This window comes from Schistocerca gregaria, chromosome 3, assembly GCF_023897955.1.
Source record: "Schistocerca gregaria isolate iqSchGreg1 chromosome 3, iqSchGreg1.2, whole genome shotgun sequence".
NCBI lineage: Eukaryota > Metazoa > Arthropoda > Insecta > Orthoptera > Acrididae > Schistocerca > Schistocerca gregaria.
Genome location: NC_064922.1, coordinates 584,285,675 through 584,302,235, shown reverse-complemented (window position 1 = coordinate 584,302,235; position 16,561 = coordinate 584,285,675). Strand labels below are relative to the sequence as shown.

General features: G+C 39.5%; 1 protein-coding gene across 1 annotated transcript in view; it reads left to right on the top strand.

Annotated features, from left to right (window-relative positions):
* The window catches only part of LOC126355472 (clathrin interactor 1-like), a 36,838-nt gene extending 21,775 nt beyond the window's left edge, over nucleotides 1–15,063 (top strand). Inside the window, exons 4-5 of the mRNA XM_050005790.1 lie at nucleotides 14,222–14,364; nucleotides 15,057–15,063. Of these exons, the coding sequence (XP_049861747.1) occupies nucleotides 14,222–14,364; nucleotides 15,057–15,063 (150 nt within the window). The remainder of the gene's footprint in view (nucleotides 1–14,221; nucleotides 14,365–15,056) is intronic.
* Nucleotides 15,064–16,561: the final 1,498 nt, after the last annotated feature.

Below are 16,561 nucleotides of genomic sequence, written 5' to 3'. Positions count from 1 at the left end.
CCTGGGCCGGATCGCATCGACAGATGCTAAACATCTCTCATCTGACTACAAGCGACATCTCATCATCATCTTCAACTGGATGTGGTGTGATGGCGTTTTTCCATCACAGTGGTGGGAGAGCACTGTCATTCCGGTGCTCAATCCCGGTAAAAACCTGCTTGATGTGGATAGCTATTGGCCCATCAGCCTCACAAACGTTCTTTGTAAGCCTCTGGAACGTTAGTGTGTCAGCGGTTGGGTTGGATCCTGGAGTCACATGGCCTACTGGCTCCATGTAAGGGCCGCTTTTGCCATGGTTGCTCTAACACTGATAACCTTGTGTCCCTTAAGTCTGCCATCTGCATAGCATTTTCCAGATGCCAACAACTAGTTGCCGCCTTTTTTGATTTACGAAAAGCGTATGAGATGACTTGGTGACATACGAATGGAGGGTCTGCGAACCCGCTCCCAATTTTTATCCAAAATTTCCTGTCACTTCGTACTTTCCATGTCAAAGTTGGTGGCTCCCATAGTTCCATCTATATCCAGGAGAATGGAGTCCCACAGGGCTCCGTATTGAGTGTTTCTCTGTTTTTTGTAGCCATTAACGGTCTAGCAGCAGCTGTGGGGCCATCCGTTTCACCTTCTCCGTAAGTGGATGACTTCTGCATTTCTTACGGCTTCCCCAGTACTGGTGTTGCTGAGCGGCACCTACAGGGAGTCATTCATAAGGTGGATTCATGGCCTCTAGCCCCTGGCTTCCAGTTTTCAGCCGCAAAGTCCTGTGTCGTGCACTTCTGTCGGCATTGTACTCTTCATCCTTAACCAGAACTTTTATCTTACTGACGATCCGCTCACTGTAGTGGAGGCATGTCGATTCTTAGGACTAGTTTTCAATGCCCGATTGATTGGCTACCTCACCTTTGTCAGCTTAAGTGGAAATGCTAGCAGCACCTCAATACCCTCCTTTGCCTGAGCAACACCAAGTGGGGTGTAGATCACTCCACGCTGCTGCAGCTCTACAGAGCCCTTGTTCAATCCCGCCTTGACTATGGGAGTGTGGTTTATGGTTCGGCGGCGCCCTCGGCATAGCGTTTACTGGACACAGTTCACCACTGTGGCCTTTGCCTAGCGATAGGTTCTTTTAGAAGGAGTCTGGTGACCAGTGTCCTGGTGGAGGCAGAGTCCCTCCATTGAAGGTTAGGCGTGCACAACTGCTTGCCAGTTATGTTGCACACATTTGTAGTTCTCCTGCACATTTTAATTACTGTCTCCTTTTCCCACCCGTGGCAGCTTGTCTCCTGCATCGGCGGCCAATTTCAGGGTTAATGCTTGGGGTTTGCGTGTGATCCCTTCTGTCCGAACTGGAGTCCTTCCCTTTACTATTCATGTACATCTCCATGGTGTACACCTAGGTCGCGGCTTCGCCTGGATCTTTCACATGACCCTAAGGACTCAGTTAACTCTGCTACTCTCCGTTGTAACTTCCTGTAGATTCTCGACATGTACTGGGGCCATGAAGTGGTTTACACTGGTAGCTCGATGTCGATGGTCACATTGGCTTTGCCTGTGTTCATGGAGGACATATAGAACAGCACTCCTTGCCAAATGGCTGCAATGTTTTCACTGCAGAGCTGGCGGCCATATTTTGAGCTCATGAGCACATCTGCTGAGTTGTTTCTCCTGTGTACTGACTCTTTGAGCAGCCTACAAGCTACCCTCGCCATCCTTTGGTAGTAACAGCTATAAGCCCATCTACGCCCTTGAACGGTCCAGCCGTTCAGTGGTATTTGTCTGGACCTCAGGTCACGTCGAAATCCCAGGCAACGAACTTGCCGACTGGCTGGCCAGACTGACTACACGGAAACCGCTTCAGAAGATTTGCAGCTCTGAACCTGACCTTTGTTCTGACTTACGCCGCGGAGTTTTTCGGCTTTGGGAGATGGAATGGCATAACAGTACCCACAACAAACTGCGTGTCATTGAGGAGACTAAGAATGTGTGGAAGTCTTCCACGAAGGCCTCTCACAGGGAATCAGTTGTCCTCTGCCAGCTTCGCATTGGCCACACTTGGACGACTCACAGTTACCTCCTGCACCGTGGAGACCCGCCTCAGTGTTGGTGAGTCGGCCAGTTGACAGCAGTCCATCTTCTGTTGCACTGTCCCACTTCGACTACCTAGCGACGGATTCTTAGGTTACTGGACTCATTGCCACTAATTTTATCTGACAACGCCTCATTGGCTGGTTTAGTTTTACATTTTATTAATGAGGGTGAGTTTTATCATTTGAGCTAAGTTTTAGCGCATGTCCTTTGTCTCTGTGTCCTCCACTCTAGTGCTTTTAGGGTGGAGGTTTTAATGTGTTGCAGAGTGGCTGGCTTATCCCTTTTATTCTCGGGGTCATCTGCTTTGTTTCTTGCATTTCTATGGTTTTCGTTGTCCCCTTTTTGTCCATTTACACGTTCATTGCCCTTCATTGTTTTTGTGTTTTTTCCTTTCATTCTGTTTTGTGTTGTCAGTCTCGTTTGTTTTATTCTCACACTTGGGGCATTGTTTTATTCAGAAAATGGGACTGATGACCTCATAGTTTGGTCCCTTCCCCCCCTCTTTTAATCCAACTAATCAACCATTGGAATGTTCATGTATATGTTAGTAATATCGAAAGGTACAAATTTTGCATTTGGGGGTATTTGTACGCCTTTGAGTTTTTAGTTAATGTTCTAGGATTCCTTACTGTACATTCTTTGTTGTACGTGTAAGGGGGTTGTTTAATTTCTTGCTTATTTAATATGTGGGACTGTTAACATTTTCTTCTACAGATCATATAGGAACGAATTGCTTGTGTGTCTTCGGGTGTCCACGGAGCTTTGGTGTTCTGGGGTTCATGGGTATACATGTCCTTTTTTCATATTCTGTAAGTGTTGTAAGACATGCTTTCATGGTTTTCTTGGTTTAGGCTGCAAATTTGTTTGTGGGGTTTGATTTGTGTGATACCATTGCTAACAAAGAAAGTGTTAACTTTTTGTATGTAGTCATTTTTGTTGCTAGGGCATTGTTATTCATTAATTTTTCATTAATTTGGCATAGTGTTTTGTTATCTGAATAGCCATTAGAGCTTTTATTGATTTTGAGTGCTCTTTCTGTTCCATATGCTATTTTGATAGTAATTACATTCTACTGTTTTATGGGTAAGTTTGCTAAGTCTAGTGATATTTTTGCAGATACTACTAGTTGTTCTTGTACAGTATTGTGGAATCTAGGTTAGATAGTATGCTGTAATTCTTTATCCAGTAATTTTTCTTCTTAATAATTGAAAGTAATTTCAGTCATGTGGATGGTTTTTCTATGAAAATTGAAAGGTGAAATTACGTTGTTAGTTTTGGCTGTGGGGTATTGTTTTTCCAAGAGGCATTTGATTTCACTTTTGTGTGTAGATCTGATCTGGGTGCAGATATTTATGAAATGTGACATGGTGCCAAAAATTGATGGAGTAATATTGTTACTTAATTTTTGGTGAGTCACATACGTGTCTTGTTTCATGTGTTCCTTATAACATAGATTACAGTTAATTTCTTGTTGGATCCATAATTTTGCTCCATATTGTCTGATGTGAGGTACCAATATTGGTTCTACTGAAATCTTGATGTTGACGTAGGCCGGAATGAAAAGTGAAAACCCATCCATATTTTTTCAACATTTACCAATAGAAAAACACAACATAAACCTGTAAACAAAGCACTGGAAATCCTCCTTATTACACAGAAATGAACATCTTTGTGGAAATAGATGTGTGCATACAGCTACCTGAAAAATTACCGAATATTTACTTATTTGTAATGTTAACTATGTAAACATATAATATCGCTTATCCACAGCCATCCAAGCTGTCAGAGAAGTAGCATACATAAAACTAAGTAAAAATCATCAAAATGTGAAAAATGAAATTGGCCATGGATGCACCTACACTATGTGATCAAAAGCATTTGGACAGCTGGCTGAAACGACTTTAAAGTTTGTGGCACACTCCATAGGTAATGCTGGAATTCAATGTAGTGTTGGCCCACCCTTAGTCTTGATGACAGTTTCCTCTCTCGCAGGCTTATGTTCAATCAGGTGTTGGAAGATTTCTTGGGGAATGGCAACTCATTCTTCAGAGTGCTGCACTAGGGAGGGGTATTGATGTGGTTCGGTGAGGCCTGCCGTGGAGTTGGCATTTTAGAACATTCCAAAGGTGTTCTATAGGATTCAGGTCATGACTCTGTGCAAGCCAGTCCATTATAGGGATGTTATTGTCATGTAACCACTCCGCCACAGGCCGTGCATTATGAACAGGTGCTCAACAGTGTTGAAAGATGCAGTTGCTGTCCTCGAATTGCTCTTCAGCAGTGGGAAGCAAGAAGGTGCTTGAAACATCACTGTAGGCCTGTGCTGTGATGGTGCCATGCAAAACAACAAGTGGTTCAAGTCCCCTCCGTGAAAAACACGACCACACCATAACACCACAGCCTCCGAATTTTGCTGTTGGCGCTACACACACTGGCAGATGATGTTCACCAGGAATTTGCCATACCCACACCTTGCCATCAGATCGCCACATTATATACCATGATTCATCACTCCACACAATGTTTTGAGCAGCCGCTCGACCATGAAATCCACAAGTTTTCTCACATTTCGCCTAACTGACGTAGTACTTGCAGTGAATTGTGATGCAGTTTGGAATTTCTCTGTGATGGTCTAGATAAATGTCTGCCTATTACGTATTATGACCCTCTTCATCTGTTGGCGGTTTCTGTCAGTCAACAGACGAGGTTGGCCTGTACGCTTTCATGCTATACGTGTCCTTTCACATTTCCACTTCACTATCACATTGGAAACAGTAGACCTAGGTATGTTTAGGAGTGTGGAAATCTAGCGTACATATGTATGATACAAGTGACACCCTATCACCTCACCCTGTTCAATGTCCGTGAGTTCCACGGCGCGCCCCATTCTGCTATCTCACAATGTCTAATGACTACTGAGGTCACTGATATGGAGTACGCGGCAGTAGGTGGCAGCACAATGCACCTAATATGCGAAACATATGTTTTTGGGAGTGTCCAGATACTTTTCGTCACATAGGGTACATCTTCAGTTTACACCTGGGAGAGAGTAATAGTTATTCTAAAGAAATGATATGACAGCAACATTGTTACATGCAAGGTAAAACACCTACTGATTTATTATAGCTTTTCAGATCATAGTTAAAAGACCTTTATATTAAGACAATCATTTAATTATGTATTTACATAGCGCCTGACAATGGCAATTTGCTGAAATGGGCTGATCGTGAATGATGTAAAATATAAACAATTTACAACATAGTGTACCTGGCTATTATTAGTAATATTCAGAAGGGCTATCTGTTAAGAGGTCAGACAAATGTGTGCTTTCCGAAGAGGGGCAACAGCCGTTTTAGTAGTTGCAGGGGAAACAACCAGGATGATTGGTTAATTGACTGATCTAGCCTTGTAACATCAACCAAACCCATCTTTCTGTGCTGGTGAAAGAAAGAGGAAACTACAGCCCTACTTTTTCCTGAGAACATGCAGCTCTACTGTAACGTTAAATGCTGATGATGTCCTCTTGGGTAAAATATTCTGGAGGTACAATTGCCCCCCCCCCCCCCCACCCTCCTACCCCCATTTGGATCTCCGGGCTGGGAGTACTTGTGAGGATGTCGTAATCAGGAGAAATAAGAAAGGCATTCTGTAGTTCAGAGTGTGGAATATTAGATCCCTTAATCAGGCAGGTGGATTAAAAATTTAAAAAAGGGAAATGGATAGGGGAATTGGTGAAGTTTGGTGGCAGGAGGAACACCACTTCTGGTCAGGTGAGTACAAGGTGATAAATACAAGATCAGATAGGGGTAAGGGAGGAGTGCATTTAGTAATGGATAAGGAAATAGCAGTGCAGGTAAGCTACTATGTACAGCATAGTGAATGCATTATTGTTGCTAATATAGACATGAAGCCTGCACCCACCACAGTAATACAAGTTTACATGTCAGCTAGCTCTGCAGATGATGAAGAAAGAGATTGGGGAAATGAATGATGAGAGAAAAGAAATTATTTGAATAGTTAAATAAGGTTAAAATTTCTTTGTTGTTGGGGACTGGAGTTTGAAAGCAGGAAAAGCAAGAGAACAAAAAATTGTAGGTGAATATGAAGTGGGGGAAAGGAGTGAAAGGGGAAGCTGCCTGATAGAAATTTGCAGAGCGTAAGTTAATCTTTGTTAATGCTTGGTTTGAGAATCCTGAAAGAAGGTTGTATACCTGGAATACATATGGAGACACCAAAAGGTTTCAGATTGTCTATACAATGGTCAGACAGAGGTTTAGGAACCAGATTTTAAATTGTAAGACATCTCCAGGGGCAGTTGTGGACTCTGACCACAATTTATTGGTTACAAACTGAATATTAAACCTGAAGAAATTGGAAAAAAGGTAGGAAATTAAGGAGATGGGAACTGGATAAGTTAAAAGAACCAGATGTTGAGCTTTTCAGAGGGAGCGTTAGGCAACAGTTGCCAAGAACAGGGGAAAGGAATGCAGTAGCTTTAAGAGATGAAATAGTGAAGGGAGCAGAGGATCAGATAGGTATCGGAAATTCTTGGATAACACAAGAGATATTGAATTTAATTGATGAAAGTAGGAAGTTTAAAAATGCAGCAAATGGAATACAAATGTTTAACAAAAACGAGACTTACAGGAAGTGCAGAAATGTTAAGTGGTAATGACTAGAGGACAGATGTCAGGATTTAGAAACATACTTCACTAGGGCAAAAACTGATTCTGCCTGGAGGAAAGTCAGATGTCTTTGGGGAAAGGAGAAGCACCTGTATGAATATCGAGAGCACAGTTGGTAAACTAGTTCTCAGCAAAGAAGGGAAAGCTAAAAGGTGGAAGGAGTATATAGAGGTTCTATACTAGGGAGATGAACTTGAAAGCAATGTTATAGAAAGGGAAGTGGATGTAGAGGAAGATGAAATGGTAGATACGATACTGTAGAAAAAATTGACAAAGCTCTGAAAGATCTGTGTAAAAACCGTGTCCTGGAGGGGTAGACGATATTCCATCAGAACTACTGATAGCCTTGTGAAAGCCAGCCATGACAAAACTCTTCCACCTAGTGTGTGAGATGTCAGAGACAAGCAAACAACCCTTAGAATGCAAGAAGAATGTACTAATTCAAATTCCAAAGAAATCAGTTGCTGACAGGTGTTAAAATTACTGAACTAGCAGTTTTGTAAATAGTGACTACAAAATACTAACACAGTATAGAAGACTGGAAAAACAGGTAGAAGCTGACCTCTGGGAAGATTAGTTTACATTTCTGTAGAAATGTAGGAACAAGTGAGGCAATACTGACCCTACAACTTATCTTAGAAGATATGTTAAGAAAAGGCCAACCTTCATTTACAGCATTTGTAGACTTGGGGAAAGTTTTTAACAGTGTTGAATGTAATACTCTCTTTGAAATTCTGAAGGTTGCATGGGTAACATTCAGGGAGCATAAGGCTATTTACAACTTGTAGAGAGATGGCAGTTATGAGTCGACAGCATGAAAAGGAGGCAGTTGTTGAAAAGGGAGTGAGGCAGGCTTGTAGCCTTTCCTGTGTTATTCAATATTTACTCTGAACAATCAGTAAAGGAAAAGAAAAATATGGAGTAGGAATTAAAGTTCACATAACAATGAGCAGTTTTGATGCCGTTGCGGAACTCACTTGTTTCCTAATAAAATTTGAAAACTTTCTGACACAGGGTATCTTGATTGAAGTTGTCAATTCCTGCTACCCACTTTGGCATGCTGAGTTTCTTCTCTGGAGACTGAAATTCTACGTTTCCAGTTTCCTGCCAAGGCAACTTAGCTTCTTGCACAACATTTCAGACAGTTCTTACACCAGTGTTGCTACAGACCACTACATTACGTTCCTGCACCTTGGAAACCTCACAGACTGGCTTACCCAAATCTGCCTCACATTTGAAGAGTGAGTACACTTTACAAATAGAAACTATTGGTGCTTTCGAGGCATTTCAGCCTTTGTAAGAAAACTCACAGAACACACAGAATGTAACAGAAGTAAGTCAGTCATAGTTTAGAGTGTGTAAAACACCATAGAATGCTCAAATATTACTGAAGTTCACACATTATAGGACGTGGAAACCAACTGAGTGCTGATTGGTTAGCTGCACAGCTGTCTACTGTGCATCCTTGGCTCATAGGCCATCAATGCTGTCACAGACTGTAGCAGCTTTGCATCTGACATAAAGCAGCAATTTAGTATTGAGTTGTAAATGAAGCCTTAAAAGGAACCTTTGTTCAGGCAGCAGGATAGCCATGCCAGTACTGTTCTTTTTCTTTTGCTGCAATAATTAAATTGCTGTCAACATCATCAAAAACTTCACAATTTGGGAGTTTCATAGTCAAATTAAAGTAAAACCTTTATTATATTAATCAAAAGTCATCAGTAAATCACAAAATTAATTGCAGGTACGACATCCATTTTTCAACAACAGAACAAAGCAAAAGATTTTTCCATGTCATTGATTCAGAAGTTTCAAAACAATATGTAATAATGTTTATCACACAGGTACTTTCCCATTTAGATTGTAGGTTATGTTGTTAACTGATATACTTTCAGACAAAGTGCTATAGAGTACTTAATGATATAATAGAAATAAAGACACAAAATTAATTTTTTGTAATTAAGGTATTGCAATTTCTTGGAGATGGCTCACTTCATGTCAAGTCGCCTAAAGTTCCCCACTCAACCTGATTCAATTCTTTTGAAATTTTTATGGGGCATTTATGTATATCTTACATGAACCCACAGTAAATTACAGCTTGGTAAGTAGTAGTCAAGCATTTCTAAAGGGCCAATTTTCGAAATTGCTTCATATATGAATAAATTACCAACTTTGCTTTACTGTTGCTCATGATAAGAGTGGGCTCCCATGATGAAACATAGATTCTACTCTACATTCCAGGTACAATGGCCTATTGGCTGAACAAGTGATCAGTGTACAGCAGGTTAATCACAATTTGCTCTCAAAGTAATGCATAAATTTTGTACTGACAAACATGGATAGCGTTTTGGCTGTGTGTGTCTCATGATAGTATGTCTTTCTAATGCCGATTTTCTTTTTCTTGTTTGCAACCAACCATCATGTCGTAAGGCTGTGCAAGTGGCGTCTCAAGTCTCATACAATTAATGAGTTATTCAAGATTAAAGTCAATTCAGAGCATAATCATTATTTTTTTCGTTTTAGAAAGGCTACATCTAAGATGGGTCACCTCAGATTTAATTTTCCTTTGCACCATTGAAAAGGGCTCATTTTATTTGACCAGGAACCGTTTGTTTAATTTTTGAGACAATCTAGTTCAGAGATGATAAAGAAGTTCAAAGACATGATTTGACTGCTCTTATGACTGAAGAATGTGTACACTTTAAAATTTGTTAAATCTGTGCCATTTGTCCTTGTCCTCCTAAAATATATATATTTATGTGTTCATTAACAGTTGATTATTGCTATTTTTTGGAGTACATGTCAACGCCTTTCACAAGTTACGGACATACAATTCTTTTTCAGGTGAATATCCAGCATTTTTATGTTTAACAGATGAAAAAAAGTAAAGTAGAAATAAGACCAAATTGTTGCTTGATGGACTTTCAAGGTAACACGAGGAGTACTGGTTTTGAAGATAGTTCTGTATGTCATCTGACAACTTTTTGCCATTCTTTCTGAGGCACCCAGCTCCTGTTCTTTCTTTCACAGGCCAACTCTGAGATGATAATGTCAAGCTGCAGTTTTTTGACTCCTTTGACAATTTTCAGTTTCTTTCAGCTCTTAAATCAGCAGCTTATGATCTAAGCATCCAGGACATGCTCTACTTGTGCTAGGTGCTTTAAAGTCATATGGTTCAAAGCTCCCAGCAGCAGAATGTTACGAGAAATTGCTTCTTTAGTTCCAATTATATTTCTTTCTGTATAACCTCTGGCATCCATCATTGACACCCATCGAAACTTCAGAGTAGTTATGCTTATGTTGAGTGATTCAGATTGGTCTACTCTTTGTACATCATCTTCTGACTGTGATGAATCGGACTTCTGTCGTTATAGATTTTTTTTACTGTAAATTGTTTTGGACACATTTTCTGGTAAGGTTTAACATTGCTCTTTGTCAAAGCTCTCAAGTGGTCAGCTGTTTTCAGAGTAATGACTGATAAGCCCTTTTTCAAAGAATGATTTTTTGGTCCAAAAGGATTACAAAAGAATTTTTGTAGAACAACCCTCCTTACCCAAAAGTAATGCTTTGTGAAAGAAGCATAATTTGGGCATTTTCAGCAAGAGATAATTCACTTCTTTGCTTAAGTAATTATTGCTGTTGTGCTGTAAGTTTGTTTGCTTCTATGACACCTTTTGAGGTACAAAATTATCTGCAAAACCAATGATACACTGCATTGAACTGTTGCTTTGAACACCTATCAAGCTATAGTTTGATCTTACTTCCAAGTGACTTTGTTTTCATTTGTTAAACATAAAATGTAGACTAAAAATGAACAATTTCAGGACAAATATTAACAATGTAGATAGTTGATAGAAGTAGAGGTTATGGGAAATTTCAAAGTGATCATTAGACTGTGAATGACAGAAACAGGGGAAAGGCTTGCAATAGCAGGCGAATGGGTGTCTTTTAGAAATGAAAAAAGTGAAGGCAGCAAAGAAACAAAAAGACAAGACCCAATATAAATCCTTGGACAACATGAGACGCAGAATTTATTTTAAAATGGAGAAAACATAAAAATACAGCAAATGAAACAGGCAAAAGTGAATGCAGGTTCTAAGAACGAAGATGGAGTAAGTGAAAAACGACAAAGAAAAAATGACTACAGGAGTGACGCAAAACTGTAGAAGCATGCATGATTATGAGAAAGATAGTGCCACCTGTGGAAAAATCAAATTGTCCTTCAGAGAAAAGAGAAGCGCCTGTATGAATATCAAGAGCTCAGATGGGAAGCCATATTAATCAAGGATGGAAATGCTGAAAGGTGGAAGGAATATATTGAAGGACTACACAAAGAAATAGAGTTGAAGACAGTATTATAGAAAGGAATGAAGAGTAGTGTTTAACATCCCGTTGACAACGAGGTCATAATAAATGGAGCACAAGCTAGGCAGAAGGAAGGATGGCAGAGATAATTAACCACACTCTTTCGAGGGAACTCTCCCAACATTTGCCATCAGTGACTTAATGAAATCACAGAAAACTTAAAACTGGATGGTTGTATAAGGATTTCAGCTGGCATCCTCTCAGATGTGAGTCAAGTGACCTTATTCGGTCAATATTATAAAAAGGAGAAGAAAGAGAGTAGAAACAAAGCCATTGGAGTAGAAGACATTCCCTAAGAATTAATGAGATCCTTGGGAAGCAAGCCATGACAAAACTATTCCACCTGCTGTGCAAGACATGAGACAGGCAAAGTACCCTCAGACTTCAAGAATAACGCAATAATTCCAATTTCAAATGTGACAGTTGCTGCCAGTGTCAATTTAATTTCATTAAGTCATGATTGGAAAATACTGAAGCCTGTTATTTACATAAGAAGGGGAAAACTAATAAAACCCAAGTTTGGAGAAATTGTAAGGCTTCTGGAGTAATGATGGAACACAGACAATACTGACCTTTGAAGGTAGGTTAAGGAAAGGCAAACATATGTTTATAGCATTTGTAGACTTACTGAAAGTTTTTGATAGTGTTGACTTAAATGTGGTCTTTGAAATTATGAAACTAGCAGGAATCCGCAAAACACCAACCAATATCCTTGACGTCAGTTGGTTGTAGAACCTAAAAACATCTTCTGAGCTTAAAACTAGTGAGTTATCTCAAACAGAATGACATCCTCCATGCTTACTAGATGGATTCTGAAAACATGGATCATATGAACCCATTTCACACTTTTCTTACATGACATACTGGAAGCTTCAGATCAAGGCAGGCAGGTAGATGCAGTATTTCCTGATTTCCGAAAAGCATTTGATTCAGTACCACATCTGTGAATGTTACCAAAAATATGAGCAAATGGTGTATCAAGTGAAATTAGGACTTTTTGGTAGGGAGGATGTAGCATGTTATCTTGGCTGGAGTGTTACTGTCAGATGTAGAAGTAACTGTGGGTGTGCCCCAGCAAAGTATATTGGGACGCGTGCTGTTGATGTTGTATATTAATGATCTTGAAGACAATATTAATAGTAAAATACCGCTTTTAGCAGATTATACAGTTGTCTATAATGAAGTACCATGTGTAAGAAGCTGCATAAATATTCAGCCAAATCTTGATAAGTTTCCAAAGTGGTACAAAGATTGGCAACTTGCTTTAAATGTTCAAAAATGTACCATTGTGTACTCTTCACAAAATTAAAAAACACAGTATCCTAAGATCATAATAGCGGTGAGTCACTGTTGGAATAGGTCGACCCATACAAATACGTGGTTGTAACACTTTGTAGGGATATGAAATGATCACATAGGCTCAGCCATGGGTAAAACAGATGGTAGCCTCATGTGATCAGTTCTAGAACTGGCAGACTCTTGAAGACAGACATAAGCTATCCCGAGAAAGTCTATTAATGAAGTTTCAATAACTGGCTTTAAATGATGACTCTAGGAATCTACTACTACCTCCTGTGTATTGCTCACACAAGGATCGTGAGTATAAGATTAGAATAATTACAGCATGCACAGAGGCATTCAATCATAGTATTCACACTCCACGTGAGAATGGAATGGAAAGAAACCCTAATAACTCGTACAATTAGATGTAGCCTCTGCCAAGCACTTCTCAGTGGTTTGTAAGAGTGTAGGTGTAGATGTAAGTAGAATACAGGGAGCAAAAGGCTGTCTGCAACTTGTGCAGAAACCAAACAGCTGAAAGAAGTAGAGGGTCTTAAAGAGAACCAATGGTTGAGAAGGGATTGAGACATGGTGTAGCCTATCCTCAATGTTATTCAATCTCTACATTTAGCAAGCAGTAAAGGAAACCAAAGAAAAATCTGGAGAAGGAATCAAAGTTCAGAGAGGAGAAATAAAAACTATGAGGTTTGCTAATGACATTGAAATTCTTTCAGAGGCAGCAAAGCACTTGAAAGAACAGTTTCCTGGAATAGATGGGGTCTTGATAAAGCTTATAAGACAAACATGAACATAAGTAAACCAAAGGTGGTTGAATTAAATTGAGTGGTGATGAGGAAATTAGATTAGGACACTAAAAGTAGTTGAGTTTTGCAATTTGGGTGCCAAAATAAGTGGCAATGGCTGAAGTATAGAGGATTTAAAATGCAGACTGGCAATAGCAAGAAATGGATTTCTGAAAAGTGATACTTTTTAATTTTACATACAAACTGAAATGTTAGGAAGCCTTTTCTGAGGGTATTTTTCTGTAATGCAGCCTTTTACAGAAGTGAAACATCAATGGTAAACAGTTCAGATAAGGAGAGGATAGCATTTGAAATGTGGTGCTATGGAAGAATACTGAAGATACGATGGACAGAGCATATAACTGATAAATAGTTACTAAATCAAACTGGGAGGAAAACGGGCACAATTTGGCTAAAAGAAAGGAGTCATCAGTATGGTCATTACCAAGCAGTGTGAGAATTAAAGATTGTAGAGGGGCTGCCACTTCTTTACACGAAGCAAGTTCAAATGGCTGTCCTTTGCAGTAGTGGTGGTGCAGAAATGAAGACTCTTGCACAGCGTAGACTAGGATGGAGAGATGAAGCAACCAGTCCACGGACTGGGGGGGGGGGGGGGGGGGGGGGTGGTTTGAATGGAATGAGTTTGGTTTACTTCAGTCTGAAAAGAAAAGTAGTGGAAAAAATCTGAAATATGTCACATGTCAGTAACTACTGCTAGGGTGATTTTTTGCTTGATTTTTCGGGGTACTACTGCATGCTGTAGTAAGTGTGGTCTTATCAAATCATGTTTGCAGGAACCTCTGTATGGGTGGAATACATATTGTTTTCATCCAAGGCTATTAAAGCTTTTTGTATCTGCATTTTGTCTAATTACATATAGTGATAGTGCTGTAAGCAGTGAAAGTTTTCATGTTTACACCATAATTACTTGGAAAATAGTTCATAATTTACTGCAGCTGTTACTCATCATCCATGTACTCACAAGCATTATGTTTTCTGCAGTCACTCCTCCTATTAAACTACTTGGTTCGTAATGGGTCAGAACGGGTGGTTACTTCTGCACGGGAACACATTTACGATCTGCGAAGCTTGGAGAACTACACCTACGTAGATGAGTATGGGAAGGATCAAGGAATTAATGTTCGGTAAGTTTAATCATTCATATTTCATGCAGTGAGTACTAGTGGTACAATTGAGATCAGTCCCAGTTCTTACGAATAAAATAAAGTGAAAGATGGCATGAAAATTGTTTAATTTTCATTTAATAGTAATGAAGTTTTGTAAGAAGAAGATATGTAGGTGAGCTGTTGTTTGCCACATATGGATTGTGGGGAAGCCAGAAAAGAAGAAAGTCATATTAAAACATTAGAAAATAACTTCCATGGTACTAGAAGGAGCTGTAGAAGGTCAAATCGGTAGGGTAAGCAGAGTTTCGAATACTGCTAACGAATAATTGAGTACACAGGTTACAAGTGCCATGAGAGGATTTGTAACAGATCACAAGGAACTGATGGGAAAGCAAGAGTGGGGGGGGGGTCAGGGAACTACTGTTATGCCAATGTGAGCAGTGCGAGATGGTATTGTATGTTGGAGAATAAGAGAACCAGTAACAGCATTTTCATTTGCAAATCATGTGTAGAGTTTGAGGTCCTTAATGAAATCAATGATGTTGATTTACTCATTATGAAGATATCCCTGATAGCTGGAAAAGCAGGGACATTGGATGGTCACAGATCACCTCTAATGAATTACTTCATTTACCTATTTCCCCCAAATCAGTCAAAAATCCAATCAGAGATGTGTTGCTAGATTTATTTTTTTCACTGATATGTTGCAGCTTGTGAGTGAATAAGTTGTTACAAAATCCTTCTAGCTCTACATGTCCTTATATTGCACTAAGGTTTACAGAAACTATTGCTCTTTTTATGAAGGGTAATATTTTCATTCATGTGCATCCCTCATTGTGGAACATGTTTAGTTGTAATAGTATCCCATCGTGAATATTGTTTCAAAGCTAGTTCTTCTGAATTACCATTTAGGTTATGCAGGTTGCTAGTGAAAATGTTAGAAATATAGAATATCTTATGGTATTAGTTTATGCAGAATACTAATGAACATGTTAGAAATATAGAATGTGTTACGACAGGATTCAGAACTTAGTGGACTGATGGTAGAACTAAACAATAAAATGGTTGATCCCCTCATTATTACAAATATTCTCCAGTAGAGTCTTGCACCTGCACAGAGATCTTAGTGATTTTGACTGAGCTGCTCTGTCATAAAATGTTATTGGACTGCACTATTAAAGGGGCACCTGGTTAGCCCGCTGCTCTCTTCCATTAATGTAGGCTTCCAAAACCAGAGCTGAAACTTTTTCATGTAATTACGTGGTCGTCCTTATAAGACTGAGTAATCTGTTACAATCTGGAGGGGGGGGGGGGGAGGGGAGGGGATGGGAGGGGGTGCGAATCCTTATGGCACTGGCTGAAATGTCAGCTATGGAGGTGAAGCACATAAGCAGAAGTATATAAAAGAATGCATGTGCCACAAAGCATGCAAATAGCTTTTAATATGTTTTTATGTGCTGAGGTTTTTGTCTATTTCTATGTTTATAAACTCATCACATTTAACTGATTTGGACAGCAATGTAACATTGAGAATGGTGTGCTCCCTGTTACAGATAACATAAGTCTAGAATGCCCAGCATATATAATGTGCAAATGAGAGGCATTTTATTTTGGGTAGTTTATTCCTAATGTTTATGAAAACTTTGTAAAGTTCGTGCAAAGTTTAGCTTCACAGACATACATTATATTATGTAACCACACTAAGATACTTGTATGTTCGATGAATTAATAGGGCTGTATAATAATTCAATAAAGATTCATCTCTCTCCTCAAAATGCCAGCATTGATACCACAAGTCGATCAGAGCTGACAGGGCTCATGTTTGATTTTCCTGTTCACAAATGTACTTTGATTGGCTTTTGTTGTAAATTCCGCTTTGATAACAGTGGCCTGTTAAAAGTGGAAATAGATGTTTGGGACACAACATGGCATCTCCTGATGGTGAGGATGGTAGCTGTGATATTCAAAGGTTAATCTTAAAATTTAACATTACACTGACTTTCCGCCAGAAGCCATGGAAAAATGTGATCTCACATAGGTGTCTGATATCACATAGATACTGTATATGCTCCATAGAATCTAGCCTTGTTTCTCCCCTGGAAGGTAAGTAGCAGTGGGTCATTTGCAGTTAAGTCACACAGTGCACCTAAATTTCTTCTGTGACCTCCATAAACCCGCAGCATTACATTACCAGTGTAAACACGCGATCTAGTGT